Source organism: Excalfactoria chinensis, chromosome 2, assembly GCF_039878825.1.
Source record: "Excalfactoria chinensis isolate bCotChi1 chromosome 2, bCotChi1.hap2, whole genome shotgun sequence".
In the NCBI taxonomy this organism is placed as follows: domain Eukaryota; kingdom Metazoa; phylum Chordata; class Aves; order Galliformes; family Phasianidae; genus Excalfactoria; species Excalfactoria chinensis.
Genome location: NC_092826.1, coordinates 27,013,830 through 27,035,900, shown reverse-complemented (window position 1 = coordinate 27,035,900; position 22,071 = coordinate 27,013,830). Strand labels below are relative to the sequence as shown.

At 45.2% G+C, this 22,071-nt stretch overlaps 1 protein-coding gene across 2 annotated transcripts in view; it reads right to left on the bottom strand.

Moving 5' to 3' along the window:
* Window positions 1-338: 338 nt before the first annotated feature.
* Window positions 339-22,071, bottom strand: part of ZNF704 (zinc finger protein 704) — a 77,822-nt gene continuing 56,089 nt past the window's right edge. For both annotated transcript variants that reach the window (XM_072327701.1, XM_072327702.1), the window contains exons 3-9: window positions 19,474-19,577; window positions 15,222-15,454; window positions 11,694-11,794; window positions 9,564-9,825; window positions 6,551-6,655; window positions 2,921-3,015; window positions 339-1,630 (exon numbers count right to left, since the gene is read on the bottom strand). In XM_072327701.1, the coding sequence (XP_072183802.1) occupies window positions 1,519-1,630; window positions 2,921-3,015; window positions 6,551-6,655; window positions 9,564-9,825; window positions 11,694-11,794; window positions 15,222-15,454; window positions 19,474-19,577 (1,012 nt within the window). In that variant the 3' untranslated portion in view covers window positions 339-1,518. The remainder of the gene's footprint in view (window positions 1,631-2,920; window positions 3,016-6,550; window positions 6,656-9,563; window positions 9,826-11,693; window positions 11,795-15,221; window positions 15,455-19,473; window positions 19,578-22,071) is intronic.

Sequence of the window (22,071 nt, the reverse complement as noted above, 5' to 3'; positions counted from 1 at the left end):
AACAGACAAGTGCCATTTAACGGTATACATTCGTATCACAGTAAATCCTTATTTTATTTCTGCACTGAAAGAATGGTCAGTTAATGGCAATTCCACAGAAGCTGAGACACAACACAGCTGCCCACCTTCTGGTGCCTACTTCCTCATGGACAGCGACGCTCAAGTACTCAATCCTTCCAACATCTGCAAGTATAGAAACCCGTTCATTTCACTATCAAAATGAGTTAAGAACCGAACATCTACCGTACATACGTTGTTCCTCTGCTGTTGTACTTCTCATTCTGAGATGATGCTGTGATATTTTCTTTACCTTTTTTTTTTTTTTTTTTTTTTTTTTTCACAAAATAAATTTTAGCAACTTTAATATGTAGGAAAAAAAAACAAAACAAACCAGCTGAGCAAACCATTATCTGAACCATCTCTCAAATAAGAGAAAAGGAAGCAAGAGCAGAACTGCTGGGCTGGATCGTGTCCCTCAACAGGTACTACATGGAATCCTAGTGCATCTCCCAGCTCTTTACAAGCCTCCCGCAGCAACACGTGTGCCGGTCCAGCTGTCGCTCCTCCCTACAAACAGGGAGAGTGTTAAGAAAAGCTACCAGGCCCCCATGATATTCTTATGGGTTTCCATCAACCATCGTTGCATTTCTTCCCTCCGCTCTGGCGGTGACAGATCTGCTGGTGACTTTCCATTGCTGCTTTTCCTCCTGCAAAGGGTCAAAATCCAATGTGGTAGGTGAGTTACTCTGTTCTGGTCTGTGCCTGCTTTCAAAGCCTTCCAGGAGCAGTTTGTCCTTCTGGAAAAGTCTGCCTTTGCTTTTCTCCTAGAAAGAAACCAACAAAAATCCCAACTCCTTCCCACAGCCCCTTTCCAAAAAATATAATATCATGGTGATCATTTGCATCAGAATCATTTAGCGGTCTCCAGTCTTAGTTACAGCTTCTGCTGAGTGAACGGTAGCTTATGTGACTCTGAAGTGTTTATTAGAAAGCTTTCAAAAAGAGATCTTCGTTTCAGGAAAAGAACAAAAACGTCCAGTTTAGCAAATACAGACGTTGGCAGCAAAGAGACTGCAATGGTTAAAAACGACCCGAAGGAGCAAACAGCTCACACAGTTAGCAAGGAATTCACTTTTCCTTTTAGAAAAAAAACCCAACACAGAAAAACACTGATAGCTGCTCCGCTGTCAATACTCCGTAAGACAGGATTTTGTCGTGTGTTCTTGCTTTTGCTTTTTATTTTTATTTTTTGCTCTATTGCTCCACACAGGTTTGAATTAGTGCTTCTCCTTGGCTACAAGTGCTTCACTTGGAAATACAAAGCTCTCTTTGTAAAAAAAACAACAAAAAAACAACCAAAACAAAACCCAACAGATAAAAAAAAACCAACAAATGATAAAACAAAAACCCCGACACCACATCACCGGAGGGAAACAGGAAGTGATACAGTGCAGGTGTAGCAATCTGGTCCTGTCGTTGTCCTCCCCCATCCCTAGATCCTCTGCATAACTTCGCTCTTCAGTCGATGAACCTTTGGCAGGCCTTCTTCCACCGGCAGGCAGTGCACCACATATCTCTGTTCTCCATCCCATAGACCTTCCGACACTTCTTTCCCTCCCCTCTCGGCTTCCTGTCAAAGAGAAAGGCAAGCTTGTTAACACGACGTTTTTGCAGCCTGGCCTTACCTCCCCAGGTCAGGACAATGAGTTGAGTGGCGTGCAGATGGCTGAGAATGCCCCAGTTTCCAAGAGACCGCAGTGCATCTGTGAGCTGACCAAGAGCGATGAAGCAAGTAGACGCATGGCAAGGCTGAAGTCTTCGCAGCAGCTGCTGAGCCTGCTCCCCTCTTCCAAGGCTGGTGCACAGCCCATATTTTAGCCAGGCTCAGCCTGATCGAGGTTCGTGTTACTTTAGCTACACGCAGTGCCAAGGTGTAACAGACAACTACAGCCATCCTGCAGCACAGCCAGGCTCACGTGGCACACAAGTGCTCTCTGCTCTAGCGCTGCACTACAAATACGTTGCACGGCGCAGAGCAGCAGACCTTGACTGTAAGCATGCAGCAGCTATGCAAAAGAGGGGAAGAGCTGCCAGCTCCTAAGTTTGTACATCCTTCCTGTGTGGTTTGCTGAGCTCACAGACCGAACAACATCCAGGCAATTAAAAACAAGTTTCAGCTCTCAGCTGCAACGTGTTCATGTGCTCTTTTCCTCCCTGAAGCCAGCAAGGTGGGCAGTACCTGCTTTTAAAGCCGCTGTGATTGTCATGTGCTCCATCCTAGCACCATACTTACAGCTCACAAGACAAGTGCAGAAAATGATTAAACTGTTAAAATGGAACTTTTCTACTCAACACGTAGCAAACTTAAAGAGCAGTGCTACAAGGAACGCCCCAATGCTCAATGCAGCAGTGCCTCCAGACCCAGAGTCCTTAAATCAGGTGAGTGTACAGACACAACTGTTTAATACCAGCATGAGATACGGCCTGGCACACAGGAGCTGCCTTGTGGTTATTCTCCTGCATATATATGCATATTTTCATTACTGACAACGGACACAGTATACAGATTGGGAACATCCTCAGTTCCATTTGTAGCACATACAATGATCCGAGAGTCACACTGGGCATCTGAACTCCAGATCTACCTGGCGTAAGGCCTGCAGTTCTCCTTCACAGTCTGTGCCCTCTTCACTCCTCGACAACTAATTCTTCCCCAGAACTTTACTTTTGGTGCTAATGAAAAGCACAGATGGGTTATCCTGAAATATGCTAGTAAGAAGCTGCCTGACAACTGCAACCACAGTTGGTGCTGCAGTTCTCCTGCTTCTGTGGCCACCGACACCTTATTTACTAAACACCCCCCAAGGTCTGAAGCTGCTGATCTGTCAGCAGGAGCCAATGTTCTCGTATGGTCCCGTACCTCAATCCAAACGCTACTCTGGGCGGTGAGGAAAGAACTGTGTGGGACTGCTTCTGCTCTCCACTCCCGGCAGGACGACTGTGAGTTGGTGAGACCTGTCAGTACAGACAAAAAGGTCATTTATGTACTGCATGCAGACATGAATGTAATAGAAACACACCTTTAAGTCAATGGCAGCGAAACTGCTTTGTTTGTTGCAAACAAGTAGAACTGCTTCCAGAAAAATTCATAACACTCAGTGGCTGACATAACAAGGAGAAATCAGTATCTAGCACACAAACACAAATAACCTGGAGGTCTGACAAAGCTGGGGGTGTAAATATGTACACGATAGTAGCTCCATGTTGCTTTGCTGTACGTCTAGTCACCCAAGCAGAGTAAACTGGAGTACAGAGCAGCATCACTTCAGGCATGGGGGAATGCAGCAAATGCATGCACTCATTCTTTTTAAGAACTCTGAAAGGCTCTTATTAAATCTCTCTCCAGTTTTACCAGATAAAATAATGACAGAAACAGACCTCAGCCTGCGTTCAGATGAACACCAATAACCCCTTGTGAGATGGGGTTGCTCTGGCCCTTGACTCTGTGTTTGTGAAGGGACAGCCTGTGAGAAGGGAGTTTGCTGCAGGGCAGTTACAGTCAGCCCCCTAGGTTTCAATGGGAGTGCAAGACAGCCCTTCTCATCAAGGCTGCTAACAAGCTGCATTGAATTAAGTCCTTTACTCTGCACTGCAAACCTTCTTGGCTCAACAGCCCTCTTGGCACCCACAACAGACTCATCCCATCCCCACACTGCTGCTAACACGAAGGAATTTGTAGCCTGCATATTTTTGTAAATCCATCCCTCACTTTTTACTTCTCAGCTGTTTGTCATCAGCCAAAAAGATAATCCAAAGCTACTTCAGAAAATGGTCTGTAACTGTTATGGCTAAGGCAAAAAGTAATGGCTTGGAATTACTTTCTTAAGTTCCCTTGCTTGCTACAGACACGCACCTAACCTCAGGGGCCAAATACCCACAAAGGCACGCATAGTGCTCACAGCAAAGCATGTGTTGCACTGGCTCTGTCACACAGGCTGGTTGTACGTAAGTCTTGTGTGAGGCAGAGGAGCTCCACTGTATGACTACAGCTTTCCTAAAGGACTCGCACTCATTGCAAGTGTGACCACTAACAGAGCCCTACTTTTATAAAGCAATATCTCATTTACTTAAAAAAAACACAAACAAAATGCAACTTTCAATTAATATTTGGCATCACTTTGCATTTACATCCGCACTTACCACACATCATTTCCAACTGCAGGCAAGCCTTTCATTCTTACATAACTCACTGCTGACAGAACATTCAAGTTGGTGTGAACTTAAAAGGTTGGGCTGTCTTCTGGCTAGCAGCCCTATAAATATTACAAGGGCTGCTCCAAAAGAAATGCCTCTTGTTTTATTATGTCAGAGGTGAATGCCTGCAGTATGGCAGCAGAGGGGCACTCTGACAAAATGGTGTCCGACACGGAAGTGCATATGAAGCAAAGATGTGGGATTGAATTCCTCCACGTGGAAAAAACTGCCCCCACTGACATTCACTGATGCTTGCTGAATGCTTAAGGAGACCAAAGAGCGGATGTGAGCACAGTGAGGCAGCAAATGCTGTGTTTCAGCAGTGGTGACACTGCATCACCTCCACTGGTGATTCACGCAGGCTCTTGTTCATGGCTGGCAAGAATGTACAGCTAACGGTGGTGGCTGTGTTGCAAAACAGTGTTTTGCAGCTGAGAACGTGCTCTGTCAAACAGTGTTATTGTGCTCTTTGTATCTGTTGGGGTTTCCATGGAAATAAACAGGAGGCACTACTACGACCTATGTAGCAGACACATGAAAATCAGTTCATATGGTTCCCGGAGTGCTTTATTATTCTGCTATCATCAACACTTCCCAAGGTTTTTGCACTGGGATTATTTCTGAATTGTACCTACATCATCGGCATCTTCAGACAGTTCTCTGAAAGCCATTTGGCATCTCTTAAATTCCCTCGAGAAGCATCAGCTCTAAAGCAAGAGTTCAACGTTGTTGCTTGAGCAAATAAACTCAACACACACATCTAAATCCTGCCCTCTTATGTGTCTGATTTACAGTGTGGATAATTGCACTTTTAGATTCCCAACACTACTGGCACCAATTTCTGCTACTCCACAGAAGGAGCCAGTTTTGTAATTGCTCTGTATCAACCCCATTGTTGTGAAATCAAATACTCGAGGAACTTCACAGACAGCACACGCTCTGTCAAGGCGCTCTTGTTCAAATTGCTGACAGCGTGATGCCTTTCACTGTGAGTTGTTCCTTGATAGAACTTAATAAATATTCATCGGCAGAGCACGGCGTAATTGATTCAGCCACTGTCGTTTTTTATCAGACCTGCAGGATACCACAGGCTGAGAAAATCTCCAAGATTTGCCAAAGGTTGACATTAAGAAGCTTTGGAGATTCACTTGGTGAAGAAAAGGGAGGGAAACAGCATCTGTTATCACCATGCCCAGTATTCACTGGCGGTAGGAAAAAAAGCTGTATGGTTCTTTGAATGAGCAATGTGTGTTATGCGGTATGTTGTAAAAATTCAGAAAGCACAATACTAAATGAAACACTACCATATGAAGGGAGTTTATGATCAGGGAATCCTAATTTATAATGAAAAATGATTTCCAATAAAAATTAGAATAAATTCTACGTATATTTATTTCTCCTTCTTACATAAAAGATCTTCCATTACTTGAAGACAGCGACTACGTTTACCCTTAGCACTTACCATGCTAGGCACCAGACATCTAATCCCTCTGAAGCTTTCATTAAGGTTTTGACCTCCCCCTACAGTACCCACACCTCTACTGCTTTGCATTTAGGACTACTGGAAATCTATGTTTCAGCAAACAACCAACTTCTGCAGATCTGTAAGAAAACACGGCCCTGTACATTATCTATTGGAAGAAAGGGTGTCATGGTTTTGCATGACAAAGGGCCAGAGCTGACTTTGCATCTAACGCTTCCTTAAAAACTCGTCGTGCTGCAGCATGTATTAACATTAAAACTAATAGTGAAAATATTTAACGTATTACATGCATCTTTTGTGCAAAACCACACAATTATCCGCTGTCAGTAGAGGATACATCCCTGTAGCCTACTGGGCTCAGACTTCATACTTTATTCTTTCTATTGCCTTTCAACTATTCTTCATCTTCAGAGTTCATTTTGGTAACAGCCCTACTGCTTCAATCTGATTACTGTGTTAACATAACCACTGCCTTGTTCATTTTCTCTCTAGCCTCATATGCCATCTCTCAGTGGCAGAAAAACAAGCATGCAGTGATGGGTTCTGCACCTACCAGGACATTTTTTGTAAGCAGGTATTTTAAAAACATGCTGTCAAGTCCAGTTCTCTGCTTGTGGTCACCAAAACAAAACCCCAAAAGACAAAAATCACTGTATTGCATTTAAGAGACTGGCAAGAGGGCTACAATCAGTCAAGCAAGCAAACCGGGGTATAATTTAACTTGTTATGTCAAAATTACTACTGTTATGAGATACTGCAAAAACACACTAAAAGCTATTTTTTTTCTTCTCTTTTTTTTAATCATCCACTTACTGGAATGCCAGTGAAGGTAACTGGAGGCGACTGCCAAGAGATGCTAAAGCTACTGCCATTGGGAGTGAATTTAGTCGACCCTGGAATGTTCACCGGAGGAGTGGCCTGTTTGAAAAGAAAATATTATTCCAGTAAAGAACCATTCATTTTCCAAAGTATGTCAAGGGATCTTTTACTCCTTGAAACTGTGAATCTGCGAGAGAGTTACAGAGGTGGAAAAAACCTTCACGGTGCTGACAGTGATGAGCATTTTACCCTGTTGCTGAGATGGATAATCACAGATAAGCCGGTAAGGAAGGAACATGTTTATATACCGCTGTTGTTATAACCCTGTTTGGAGGAAGGTGATGGCTCTCACAAGAACCCACGCAAAACCTCTAAAACCTGGGTCTGGTAGAAAAAACATGAACTCAAGTGCGACATTACAAACGCAAGCCTGTTTTAATAATGCCAGTTGGTAGCAAAAAAATACTGCAAATGATTAACCTAACCGCAGTGATAAACAAGGAAGTATATAAACTGGTGGCAGCAGGGTAAAGTAACTGAAGACTGGATGGATAAGATTTTTGGACAACAGATTAACAGTAAGGGTTGGCCATTTTTCATTCATCAGACAAATGCTCCTATGATTCATCCCAGTTGGGACAGTTGCTCTTATTAAAAACAAGAAGCCTGGGATTCAATGACAGCTGAAACTAAAGCAAATATCTGAAGGATGCTTCTGGTACTAAGAACTCTTACCTTCCTTCCATCTGGGTTGTAGCACCCAGTAATGCCCTGAGTTGTGACCCTCAATGAGCTCAGCTTAGGACTGTTCGCTATTTTTCATCTTACGTCTACCCTCAGTTTTTCTCACCTGGCTTTGTGCCCCCCAGAGCCCCTTTCCTCCATCATTTTGTATCCCTGTTCACTTGGCAGTCCGGAAGTGTGGAACCTCACATTGACCATGTCTAGCAGGATTGTGAGCAGCCATTACCAACACAGGCTTCCTTTAACTCTTGACATTCAAGCTTTCATCACAAAAAGAAAAAGAAAAAAAAAAAAAAAGACTTCTTGATTTCAGTTTCTAAAGAATTTGCTCTTAAAAATGAGCTTTCCTTCTGTCCTTCAGTCACTTGAGCCTCACTGTAACATAAAGCATGCATCTAAGTAGGGCTTGTGTTTGAGGCTGCTGGAGTCACCCAACTGCTTCCCTGAACTGCTCCCTATGAAGAGGAGTGACGACAAACTGCCATCCGATTGTTCCCATTAAAAATATTCTCTGGAGCAAACTGCTAAAAGCAACTCCCCGGAGTCTCTCCAAGAACAAAAAACCGAGGCCACTGAATGATTCCATCCACTGCAGCTACGCTCCCAGCGCTGCTGAGGCTGCGGACAGCTCCAGGAGGTTCATTCAATACAGACACATCGACTCCTTGAGGGAGCACACGTCTGCTGAGCTCAGTGAAATATAAACACCTCAATGAAAGGCAACAAGAAAAATACAGTAACTCCACGTGGTGGAGAGTGTCTCCTGGCTGGGCTGGAGGTCTCATCCCACTGATCTGCTCCACATAAGCTGCTTCTCTGGCAAAGAAAACCTGAATGTGAACTGGAGCAGGAACCCCAGATGAAGAGAATGTATGGTATGCACAGGGTCATTCCTCACTGATAAAATACTCAAAATGGAGCAACTTGACAAGGAGGCACTTGTAGCGTTCAGACACATGCTGTATAATACTGTGTAATACATCAGTGCAAATCCAAGCCAAGCAGTTGAAACATCTCAATTTCCTTAATCAAGTGTGTTACTCAAAGGCTGGAAAAAAATGGAAAGGACATACCCTTTCTCTGCTATGCAAAGGAGGACTGAGTGAGTCTCCACACAGCAGGAAAGAATATGGCAATTACAAATCTCAGATGAAGTGAGCAGCCAGGACCTGGTGCCTCGCTATAGGAGAGGCAGGGCCTTCTCCTATCTGGCTTCATCAATGCCCAGGCTGGTGCACTACCTGATGCGGCTCCCACTTGAGGTGCGTTCCACAGCGTGTGGGAGACCAAACTACGCTGTTCCAGACAAACAACAAAAGGGCTTTACTTGCACAATGCCATATAAAGGTAATTGCATCTGACAAATTTAAGAGTTCAGTTCTCTGGTGCATACGCAGGTCATGGACCACACCACTTCAAAGTCTCAATTCCTATTTTCTCATATGGCATCCAGACCAAAACACATCAAATTTTAGTGCGCTTTTACAATGAATACCTTCTGTCCGAATTTCATTGGAAGCTTTTTGAACAGCACCTTGGATATGATTGGATTTTTCCCATTTGTAAAGCATTATCTCTAAGAGTGGGAGGGTATCACACACGTCTTTTCATTTTTCCTGCTCTACTTCACATACACAAACTGACATCTCTGCACACAGCAGAGGAAAAGAATTGTTCCTAGCATGTGTTGGTTACTTGCTTCCAGACACAGCCAGTACTAGAGCAGAGCTGAAACTAACACTCAGGGAGGGATTTCGATGACTGACTAAGATCATTTACAGTGCAGGAGACCACACAAGAACATGTCACCTTGGGCATTTCTTATGGCCAGTGGAGAGATAACTGAGCAGGCAGTGGAATGCACAGAGCAATTCTTCTCAACGAGAAGTGTGCACCTATGCAGGTGCTCAGGGACATGATTTAGTGGAGGGTTGTTAGAGCAGTACGGTTAGGCTGTGGTTGGACTCGATGATCTTGAAGGTCTTTTCCAACCTGAGCAATTCCATGATTTTATCGTTCTATACGCAGCTGGACAGGCTGTACCTCAAAGTCCGGTGGCTCTGGTGAGAGCACAGAGAACTAACCCAGAAGTGGACAGATGGTTTAAATGAGACGAACCTTGTTAACTGTTCTTGCTCTATGAAACCTTTTGACCCGCTAAAACTAGACTTGGCTTTTCAAAATCCAAGCACACTATTTAGACATTTTCTTGTACATTAATGAAGTCAGTGCAGTCAGTGGAGCTCACTCTCAGTAGCGTTACCTGGTAAGCATGGTCCGTGTGTACGAGGTAGAGGTTGGTAGGAGCTGAGCGGCTCAGAGGTGTCATCAATTTAGTCTCAGTTTTGGCACAGGAAGTTTCAGGACGGATTGCATCTTGGGTGGGAAAGGAAGGAGGAGATGCTAAAGATGGAGAGACTGGGGAAAGGCTGCTTAAGCCATCAGCTACTGAGTCCGTGTTGAGCCTGATTTCTGTATAGTAAAAATCCTCCTCTCCGTCACTGTAGTCAGACTCTCCTATGCGTCTGCATCAAGAAAAAGGGACTGATTAAATGAAAGCAAGGACCTTACGCTGAATTTGAAGTTCTAGATGCATAAGCAAATATATTCATACTGTCAGTTAATTAATATTTCCAGTTTTAACTCTTCCTACTTGATCTGACTCTAGGGAAGAAAAGAAAATCATCCAGTCCAAAGGGAGAAGAAGCAGGAATTTAAACTTTAATTCCTCTAATTCTCTGACCTCAGGCTTGCTGTTTAACTTCTATGCCTCAGCTTAAATATTAAGAAGTACTTGTTTCCCATTGCTGACTATTGAAGTTAACAAGAATCTCAAAGCACTTTAACTTCATAAAAGACAAAGCAGACATAGAAGGGCATTTAAAGGTAACAAGCATGGGCAAGATAAACCCCGCTAACCTAACAGGAAATAATTTACTATCTTATCACTAGTTTCTTAAGTCAAATATAGTTTTGGCCATGGTTCAATGTAACTTTCCTTGGCCTAACAGAATAAGCTGCTCGATAACAGTCTTACCATGCAACTCACTCCAACATGGGCACAGAAAGGACACTTAAGGGCTGGCTTGCCAGTACTGGACTGCCTGGTCCTAACCTTCAGTTGCAGACTTACAGAGGGGGGACGCAAAAGGCTTGCATGTCCCTGCAGCACCCGACCCCACCTGCTGTGTGCTAGAGAACAAACGCTGGGCTTGAAGCAGCCCAGTCACACTCAGTAGTTCCCAACAGCCTACGCATTGCCAGGAAATCCCAAGCAAACCACTATTTTAGCACATTCCCAATCCTCTTGCTGTATAAACTCAACCTCACAGCTCATACATGAATTTTTTGTCCTGAATCTTAAACATGGGAAGCTCTGCTGTTTGCTTCTCCCTGCCCCATGCCATGCAAAAGATGTCCCAGCTGCACACAGGACAAAGAAAAAAAGAATATAACTGCATTTGGAGAGAGATTTTTTTCTGACAGCTTCAGTCTCCAGAACCTAAGCCCAACACCAATTACTACTACTGTTGCACAACCCCCAAGAGCTCCATGCCAGACTACAACTCGCATTCACTTTTAATTTATAAGCACTGGGTAACACAGGCTTACACAACAGACATATCTGCACATATCTGCACAACCCACAGGTGCGGACCACAAAGAAGGGAAATGAGCAAAAGGATTCAAAGAACTGTGTGCATGTAAGCCAACACCTGGACACCTTTCCCCTTTCCGTTGCCCTGATGTCCAGACCGTCTCCCAGACTTCCTGCTCAGTAACACTGTGAGGCAGTACTGGGTCTCCCTGTAATTATATATTGAACAGCTGGGTCAATCAGTGCATCACACAGGAGATTTTAGTTGAAAACTAATGCTCTCAAAAAACCTCACGTCATACAAGATTCATCAGCTTTTGCTTCTAGACCAAATAAACACACATGGAATTAGCAGACTGGTTTCATTTTCAGTTTTCTCAATTGCTTTGACTCTGAACACAATTCAATGTGAAACAAAACTGAAAAGTATTCGTGCAGCACCACGAAACCTGCCATCTTTCACCCAGCTGCAGACTGGACATGACATGCAGAGAGCAGACACGGAGTGGAAGCAATTCTCTATCAAATGTTGCTGAGCTGTGCTGCCGTTAAGGAAGCGCAGCGTGATCTACAGCTGCATGTGACCTTCTAGCAAAGTTCACTAAAGGCTGGAAAAGAAAGTGCCTTGCTTCTGGAAGAAGTTCCCGTTCACCTCTACACACTGCTCCTCAACTGCTCCAGAAACCTTTGGATCTTAGAAGAGACAGGGATAATCCAGTCATCTCCTGGGCAAAGCACGGCTGCGTGCTTTTCTACATCGGCTCCCTTTGCCTTCAGAAGGCGGCAGTCTCTTACCCAAGGTGGATGGTCCGTATGTGTTTCTGAATCCCTGCAGCTGTGCTCAGTACCTTCCCACAGTTTTTCCACAGGCATTTGAACATCACCTTCATGGAGTTCTGAAACAAGAGAGCAACGTGTTCTTAGCTACAACGAGGACAGAAGAAGGAAAATGCAACCCAAAAGAAACACAGACATACAAAACATTGCTTTATCTGTATGTTGAATCAATCACTGAAGGCCTACAGCCTCTAAACCTTAGCATATCCTTAGAGACGAGCACGCGCTTCCTTGGTGCCTTGAGCAGAAATCAGCCCCGTGATTGGTTCACTTTGGATCCTCTGGAATTGCACATCAGTAGATGATAAGTTTCAGTGTTTGCGATAAAGGTAACAGAACACAGCTTCCAAAACATCTCTGCTGATGGCCCGCTACAGCAAAAGCTGACTGCAGTGCTCAGCTTAAGAAACAACAAATCGCCACCAGCCACAGTGACTACATGAAGACGTTTATCACGTACCTCATAGGAACTCCCCTATGGCACCCCCAGCACAACGTGTATCTTTATGAACACAGAGTGGTTCAGTATCACTCTCTGATTAGATGGTAAAAACAATCTATCTCTACTGCATTTTTCACTTTATGGTCCATGCTGGGAATATGCAAATTTCAGTATAACCAAATGAAATAATGCAGAGTAGAAATACAGAACGTAAACTGTGCTTCCATTTCTGACTAGTCAAACTGCATCATCAGGCTTTATCCTTTTATCTAAGAAAATAACGGGTAGACCAGCTGAAGGGGAATCATGGGAACTACTATCTTGATGGGAACTTTAAGCAAGTAAAGGGGGAATGGCTTTAAACTAAAAGAAGGGAAATTAAGGTTAGATGTTAGGAGGAAATTCTTTACTCAGAAGGTGGTGAGGCACTGGCACAGCTGCCCAGAGCTGTGGATGTTCCATCATTGGAGGCGTGTGAGCTCAGGCTGGATGGGGCCCTGGGCAGCCTGAGCTGATGGGTGGCAGCCCTGCCTGTGGCATGGGACTGGAACTGGATGGTCCCTTCCAACCTAAGCCATTCTGTGATTCTTAATGGAATGTGGTTGCTAACGTGGCATTCTGAAACACACAATGGAAGAAACTCCCATGCATCAAAGTAAGGTTTAAGGTTACCAATCACCATTTCCATGCCTACTGCTTTTGATTTTGAAGCCCTAAACAGGAATGAATCCGAACATTTTCATTTCGGTTTCTAACCGCGTGAAGATGTACTCAGATAAAGTACCATGCTGGGGCCAGAATCAAAAGCAGTACAGGAAATGTAGTTAATCTGTAACAAGGTTTGGCAGGTAATGTTGTTATTTATCGAAGTTAAACATTTGCCATACAGAGCAAAATCCATGAGAACAGGAAGAGACAGTGGAATGTATCTGTGGAGAGTACATAAATAGAAATACTCACAGGCAACTTACGTAACCACAAAGATGGCAGCTGTAAAACCATCTGTCTCATCATGGCCGAACAATAGCAGTGATGATAATAAGCATGACTTCAATTGAAAACTAAAAGGCAAAGCAGCGCACTTCTGCATTCCTACTCCTCCTGTCTGACACGATCCCAAACTGCCTGCTTTAGTTTTACAACCAGCTCTCACTTCTCATTTATTTTAATACATGCATCCTCCAAAATATTTTCTTTCCTTCGTAGCAAAAAAGCAGAAACATTTGACGCCCCTCTCACACAAACAAGGGCAGAACAGCGTCGGTCAGCAAACAAGCAACTTGTGGAGCAACAAGATCAATCTGAACACGTTTAAACAATCATTAGAACTTCTTCCTGCTGGTGGTGAAGCAATTAAGTGCCCCAGACTGAGCCAGAAACAAAGTCACAGTGAAAGAATAAATTCTCTGTTTTCCTCCTCCTTACAAAAAGTCCTTTCTCATCTTGCTATGTAAAACCTGTCCTGTTGCGTTGGGAGGGAAGGAACCTGGACTAGTGCCATCTCTTTGTTTTCTTTTTCTCCCCGAGAGCTGCCTGCTTGCCTGCATAGAGGTGCCTTTTTGGTTTTAGTCTGGGACTTGTTTTTTCCTTTTTACACAATATTTTATTTAGCCTGCTTTTGCACTCCTACCAAGGATAAATTTGGACGCTGCTAACGCTGTATCAAAAGCCATCGGGTTTGATCTCTCTCTCTTTTTCTCACTCCATATGTTTGTGCAGTGAGAGCTTCACAGTATCAAGGTATTTGACACACATTTGTCAGACAAACAGCACTTTTGTGGGACAAGAAATCTCAAGGCCACGTGCAGCCTTTGTGATGAGACATGCAGGCTACCTGTTGCATCTTAATCATAGAATCATAGAATTACTCAGGTTGGAAAAGACCTTGAAGATCATCAAGTCCAACCACAGCCTAACCAGTACCCCATCTCTAAAAAACCTCTGCTAAATCATATCCCTGAGTACCACATCCAAACGGCTCTTAAACACATCCAGGGATGGCAATTCAACCACCTCCTTGGGGAGCCCATTCCAGTACCTAACCACCCTTTCTGTAAAGAAGTTCTTTCTAATATCCAACCTAAACTTGCCCTGGCGCAACTTGAGGCCATTTCCCCTCGTCCTGTCACTTGTCACTAGTGAGAAGAGACCTGCCCCACTCTCACTGTAAGAACCTTTCAGGTACTGGAAGACAGCAATAAGGTCTCCCCTCAGCCTCCTCTTCCTCAGACTAAACAGCCCCAGCTTCCTTAGTCTCTCCTCATAGGGCTGATTCTCCAAGCCCTTCACGAGCCTCGTTGCCCTTCTCTGGACCTGCTCCAGTACCTCCATGTCTTTCTTGTGCTGAGGTGCCCAAAACTGGACACAGTACTCGAGGTGAGGCCTCACCAATGCTGAGTACAGGGGCAGGATGACTTCCTTAGTCCCACTCACTACACCATTCCTGATACAAGCCAGGATGCCATTGGCCCTCTTGGCCACCTGGGCACACTGCTGGCTCATATTCAGCTGACTGTCCATCAGCACACCAAGGTCCCTTTCCGTCTGGGAGCTTTCCAGCCACACCTCCCCAAGCCTGTAGGGTTGCCTGGGGTTGTTATGACCAAAATGCAGGACCCGACACTTGGCCCTGTTGAAATTCATTGCGTTAACCTTGGCCCATCGATCAAGTCTATCTCAGTCCCTCTGTAGTGCCCTTCTCCCCTCAGGCAGATCAACACTCCCTCCCAGCTTAGTGTCGTCTGCGAACTTACATGCAAAGAATTTGCCAGACTGGGGAAGAAGCCCTTGAATGGCCAGAGATCACTATTTTCAGAGCAGGAGGATCCACAGAACCTCACCACCTGCCAGCAACCATGTGGTGCTGCTGGCATGTGCAGCAGGTGACTAGGCCGAACGAGGCACAGTGACTTGGCTCAGTACCTGCATTAACTGAATGCTAAGGAGGGAATACAGGCATACAGTGACCTGTTCCTTTCTCACAGTACAGTAAGTCTACCGACATTGTATTTGCTTATGGGTGTGGAATTTAACAGGAGGCTAACCTTTCTCTTCCTAGGGATGGGTTCATCAAAGAGAAGGTTGCTTGTTTCGGCTTCATCAATGCCATCATCTGGCTGGGAAGGTGTTCGAAAAGCTTTAAAGCTGTCAGCTGACAGAGGTGGAGATGGGGTGGATGGATTGGACTGGTCACTGGGAGCATTCCAGCTCCAGTATCCACTGCTGCTGGTACTAGAAGGCACAAATCCTCCTTCTTTCCAAGATCCGTTTAGGGATTCTGTCAAGAACAACAAAAGCCGTCAGTACAACAGTATCATCTTAGAGCCAAGGAGTCCTTTTATCTAAGGCTTACATACGGTGTTGGCAACTAACTGGGTAAAGAAATAAAGAGAAGTGAAATGGATGCAGAGAGGATAATTACATCTATCCCACAGCACGCAAATTACATTTGTCAGCAGCCAGATACCACACCTGATTTTGTCATTCAGAAAAAAATCCTATTTTTTAAAAAACCAAATTCTGGGCAAATAACCTGATTTAGAGCATAAACAGCGATGAGCACCCAGATATTGCATGTACAATTAAGGGAAAACATTCAAATCCATTCCCAGCTTTAACCACAAACACACGGCTGCAGTGGGACGTAAAGCTCCAAGGCACTGCACCACAGAGAGAGATGGAGGACACAAGTTGTGGGTCCCAAGACACCAACTGCATCTATGAAAACAGAATCATCATCCAAGTACTGAAACACCACAGGAGACCATAACTGCACTCTCACTGCCTTCTTATCGTCTGCCAGTGTGCGCACCTCCATCTAATTTGACTCTGGTGCGATGGAGGTGGTACGTATCCTCAGAAGGAGATGACTTTTTTCATATAGGTATGGGGTTTCAGATGTGGCTTTTGAGGCCCTGGATTACCTCTCCACCTACCTGCTGCAGGAACCCCTCCCTCACTGCAGCAGTACCCTGGCACTAGGTTGTAAGAGATGCCCAAGCCACCGGGTCACTCCATAACATGGCTGGTGGGAGTAAAGCACAGCCTCTGCGGTCCGAGGCATGACTTGAGCTGTATTTCACATGCTGGGGTCCTCAGGAGCTAAATGCTGGCACATCACTCCTCATAGCCCCTAAGGGGCCTCTGGCAGGAGAGGAACGCTGGGGTCACCAACAAACGTGTAGACGTGAGCATGTCTAGCAATGCAATGCCAGACACCAAGGGAAGCTTCAGGGGCAAACAGGGCTTGGGCATGTGAGTGTGGATGGTTCGATGAGCTTTCCCCAGAACTCAGGCATCAGTTTTCCCAGTGGCACCACAGGTGTCTGAGCATTGTGCAACACCCCACTTCAGAGCTGGCAACAAAGGCAAATTCTAGCTGTTGAAGAACCATTGTTCACTCTAAGTGCAAGACGGAGTCTTTTCAAGTCACTGCCTGCATTTAAGAGTTCTGCAGAAGTCACTCCTTCATTCCTTTCCAATTTCTTACAGTTAAATTTAACTAATGACATCAGCAGGAAAAAATAACATCTGCCAACTGCTACCGAAGCCTTACCCCAATCTCACTTAAACAAATGACTTTGTTACGCCTGGTTCAGTTGGTTTTGGATGAAACCCTTCATCATTAACATCACTTGCTCATAAAACTGAATTTGGTGCTTCATCATGTAAGCAGACACGTAAGAATCCCTCCTTGCACAGCCAGAAGCCAAATCCCTGCACTTAGTGACCGGGGCCACTGAGCACAAACCCCACTTTCTCCGAAAGAATAAATCCTGTTTGCCAAAGGACATATAAATTTCCTGCAACAGATAAGTAACCACATGAAAATGTAATGTTCTGACTCACGGCTACAGCCTGCTGAGTTTTCACATGACTGTAATCGAGGTAGGCTCTGCTTCTTGTAAGTATCTGTACTTGAGCCGCTGGCCAAAGCCAAGAAATACATCTGGTATCAACCTGTGAACTTTGCGGAGTTTAAAACTTCCATTTGCTCAAATAAACAAAGGAAACAGCACCCTTTGCCTACTACATTCCGACACATTTACAGTGGTACTTTGCATTCTCGGGGCTTACAGCTCCTCCTCACCTTACTGACAAAGAGGTTTAGATCAAGAGAACGTTTTAAAAGTAGCACGTAAAAGAAAAAGACCGAGTGAGGCTGACTGCGGGAAAAAAAGGAAACAAACCCCGGTTCTCATTAATACTAACAAATCCGCCAACGTAAAGGACATCAATGTGTAAATAAACGCAACTTACTCTTACTTTGGTGCTTTTTTCACATTGCTGGAGTTGCGTGAAAGAGAACCAGACCAAGCATTACTCAGCTGCAGAGAAACAAGGGCCAAACTCTGATCCAGTTTATGTGGGCAATCACCCCCAGTAATTCCAGCACAGACTGGACTTTCACATGAATGCTAAGATCACTATTCTGTTTTACTTCCAGGCAAAACTCTAAGGAATTACTCTTAAAAGAAATGTTCCTTTAATTACGTTGCTGCTTACTGCCTCTACTGTGAGGGGAAAGGCTGTAGGAGGAATTTGTCACTACTAAGTCTGTACCTCGTACTGCTAAGACTTGAGCCCAGCCTTGCCATACCAATTGAGTTTTAAATTATCCAATCTTTGCATTTTTACTGAAGTCTTTAGTAAGCTTCCACTTGGGAAATATGAAGATCTTCAGAGAGAAAGGGCTCAACAACAGCGTTGAAATCTTGTCTGACTACTGAAAATATCTGTATCACTTTTTCAGGCTTGTCTTCCTGGATTTCAGGCAAGATGCAAACAGTCTGTGTGAAGGAATATCAAAAGAACACCCTGCCTGCATAAAGAAGTATCAAACGCAGCTACCAGCTACCATTCAGTTCTTAGCAATTCAAAGAGGCTTCTATGGGAGATCTTCCCAACCAAGCCATGCCAGCCAGCATGTACTCTGGGAGCTGCCACCTGCTCAGCCTGCAGGAGGTGACCAACACCTCCCTGCCCCATAAGCAGTCACCATGCAGTGACAGGGATGCTAACAGGACCCCAACACGTCCCAGCTGCTCTGACCCCACAGGGCTGCCACCCCCAGAACCTTCTCAGGGCTCATCACAGCGGTGCTAAGAATAAACACTGCTGGCTTTAAACACCTGGGAGCTGCGTGCCACACACACACATGGCATCTGTGGCTTCTCACAGCTTTGCTCCCAGCTACTGAGCCGAATGAACAATGCTTATATTTTCTGCAAAGAAATGGGAAAAAAAACAAACAACAACCCACAATGCTCATACAAAATCCTTCAAAACTTGGGTTTTCCTCAAAGATTACATTTAACCACACAATCATAGAAAGGTTTGAGTTGAAACCGACTCTTAAGATCACCTGGTTCCAACCCCCTGCTGTAGGCAGGGACACCTCCCTCCAAACCAGGTTGCTCACAGCCCCATCCAGCCTGGCCTTGAGTGCTTCCAGGCTGGGGGCATCCACAAGCTGGGCAACCTGTTCTAGTGCCTCACCACCCTCATAGTAAAGAATTACTTCCTAATTTCTAGTCTAAATCTACCCTCTTCCAGCTTAAAGCCATTTCCCCTTGTCTTGTCACTACCTGCCCTTACAAAGACTGTTAAGTATAATGCCATTCAGAGGGTCATCCCTGGAAACAGTGAGACCTGCAAGGAGTACTTTCCTATTAACTGCAATCTGTAAGTATTCCTCTTAGCACCCATTTATGGCAGGAGTGCAGTCAGCATCTATTTAAAAACTACAAGTGAGCAAGAAAAGCTGGCACCATATAAACAGTGCTGATACACCCTAATGAGAAGTCCTCATTTAAGATTAGTCCTTAAAATGTACCAGTTTTAACCACCTCTTGTAACCCCAGCCAAGCTTCCATAGATTAATCACAGTTTCTTAACCTTTCTTTTATGATCGCACACTTCTTGTGTATTTTCATCTGGGTGCCTCGTGTTATACCATGAATTAAGCAGCTTTGTAAGGGGTTATGGGTCTGACAGCAGACCCCAGTGCTGCAGACAGCAGAGATAAACAGGGCAGTTAGTGCAGACCCCAGCCTTAGGCCATTGCAGACCAGTACTGCACAGCTGTCAGCCAAGGGCTGCAGCCCAGAGACTCTTCAGGTCACAACAGAGCTGAGGAACAGCCCGTCTCGGTGCTGTATGGGCAGGAGCGACTGCTGGTACGTGTACTGTGTATGAGCGACTGCAAACACGCTGTTGAGAAAGGTGGAGCCTCAATGAGGACAGAAGCTGCTCTCCATTCCCAGGTTTGGGTTTTTCAGCACAACACAGGCTTACCGTTGGGCCGGATGGGAGGGCTGCGAACCAAAGGGCTGGTGGATAAACTGGTCAGTACCATGGCTGCTGTCACTTTATCCATGTCCAGTTCTTCTGGGGATTTTCTAGAAGACAGCAAAGGGGAGGCAGGAGGTAATCAGCAAGTATTTCAACTGTTAGAGTTCTGGTTATTGAACAGCAAACCAAACCCCAGGACAGCAAAGCACAGCAATCAAAGCAAGATTTCCTCTTCAGTCAACTTGAGCACATCAAGCAGCTACTTTATGCACACCAGCTCACTGTTAATGGAAAAAGCAGTGGAAAAGTGAATATGTCTTCAGAGAAAGTTGCCAGGATTACTGTGACCCTCCATTACTTTGACTCCGTTCCCTTTCCTCAGCACTGTAGTTGTTCTTATGCTAAAGCATGCAATGCTCTCGGCAGGAACCAGAATGGAGGGATGATGGTTATTCTTTGTTGCTCCATCCTAATGCTCTTCACTCTCCCATACTTTCTCTAATCCTAAATTTTTCCTAATCATACAATTAATTATCTCAAACCCGCACATACAACCCACGTCCTCTCCATCTGCACTGGCCTTTGGTTTTAAAGCATCTATTCAAACACCACCAGCCACGAGCTAACAGTGACTGCAGAAGTGATTCTGCAAAGGGTGGTCCTCGCCTGGCCTGCAGCCTCGGCACCTGAAATAATTCAGCTTCTTATGTTGGCAGAAAACTGATGCAGACAGTCCATGTCAATGCATCCAAATGAAAGTGCCAAACCAGCAGGTTCAGCAGACTTTGGCTCCCCACTGCTTTAAGACAGCGAACCCGGGCAGCTTGGTCACCCAAAGGCTGCAGTCCACTTTTGGGAACCCCATCCATTGCTCCCAGTTGCACCCAGCTGGGACACACCAGGATGGCACACAGAGCTGTCTGACACTCCAGCTGCTGACACCGACCTGTGTGCAGTAATCTCAAACCAAGTGAAGGGCTCATTTACAGGAAACTACGCAAGTCAACCTCAACCTGCTCCACAAAACAGCACACGGCTGCTTTCTGGATGATGCACGGAGCCCTGTGGACGTCCATGCACACTTTCATGCCAGAGAACACAGCTCTTCGTGACTGTCTTTTGTAACACATCGCTGTCTGGAGCTGGATGCTGATGATTGATCCTGCTCCACTCTTGTTACAGCCGCAGAAATCCCCCCTCTCATTCAGTCAATGTTTTCGCACAGACCGCAGCAGGTTCTAGATGTCTGCTATGACCAACCAGCACCCAAACCCCTCACCCTTCAGTTCCCCTGGCCTGCAGTGTCACTTGGAATGCTGAATTCCTCCGGACACAGCAGACTTTTTCTCAGAGATGACACGGAGATATTGCATGTTCTGGAGCCCAGTCCTGCCAGGCGACCTTCCTATTGCCTAATGCTCCGTTATGAAATCCTCTCCCTGAGAAGCACTTAGCTGCTCTGAAGCAGCATCGCACTGACTGCCCCCTGCATTTATCCTGCTGTAGCTGAACCAGCAATATTTGCACTTCTGCAATAGATGAGGAAGAAACAACCACAGGTTCCTGACATGCTGGGAAAGCCAGTCCCTAGTGACACTGATTTCCAACAAGGCTGCTCTGTGTGTGGCAATGGGATTAACGTGCTCCTCTCTGGGCCTCTGCAGAACTGCAAAATCACGCTGTAGCAGCTGTCGCAAGCGTTTACCACACTGGTGTCAGCATTTCAGAGTGTACAGACCCCAAGCTAACCACAACACAAAGCCACTCCACATACTCCATACATTTTGCCTTTTCTGGTTCTTCTGTGTTGATGCTCTTTTCTTCCCTACAGTGACTCAGACTGTCACTCTCAAAATCCAGCCTTTGCTCCGGCCTGGTGTCAGCGATGCCCTGAATTGTCAGCAAGGGCATCTGTGCCCAAGACTAAAGTTTTCACAGGTAAGCAAAGGTCAGGAATAGCCATGAGACCTCCCTCCATTTCTGAATTAGGGCAACGAGGCTCGTTAAGGGCTTGGAGAATCAGCCCTATGAGGAGAGACTAAGGAAGCTGGGGCTGTTTAGTCTGAGGAAGAGGAGGCTGAGGGGAGACCTTATTGCCATCTTCCAGTACCTGAAAGGTTCTTACAGTGAGAGTGGGGCAGGTCTCTTCTCACTAGTGACAAGTGACAGGACCAGGGGAAATGGCCTCAAGTTGCGCCAGGGCAAGTTCAGGTTGGATATTAGGAAGAACTTCTTTACAGAAAGGGTAGTTAGGTACTGGAATAGGCTCCCCAGGGATGTGGTTGAATCGCCATCCCTGGATGTGTTTAAGAGCCGTTTGGATGTGGTACTCAGGGATATGATTTAGCAGAGGTTTTTTAGAGATGGGGTACTGGTTAGGCTGCGGTTGGACTTGATGATCTTCAAGGTCTTTTCCAACCTGGGTAATTCTATGATTCTATGATTCTATGAATGCCCTCGCAGCTACAGGAACGCTTTTCTCTCACCTGATGAACGTAACAATGTTTCACTATGGAAAGCCCAAGTAAATACAACAACCTCATCACACACAACCCATTCTGAATTCCAGCCATTTTCACCCCTTCCCGCTCTCCAGCCGCA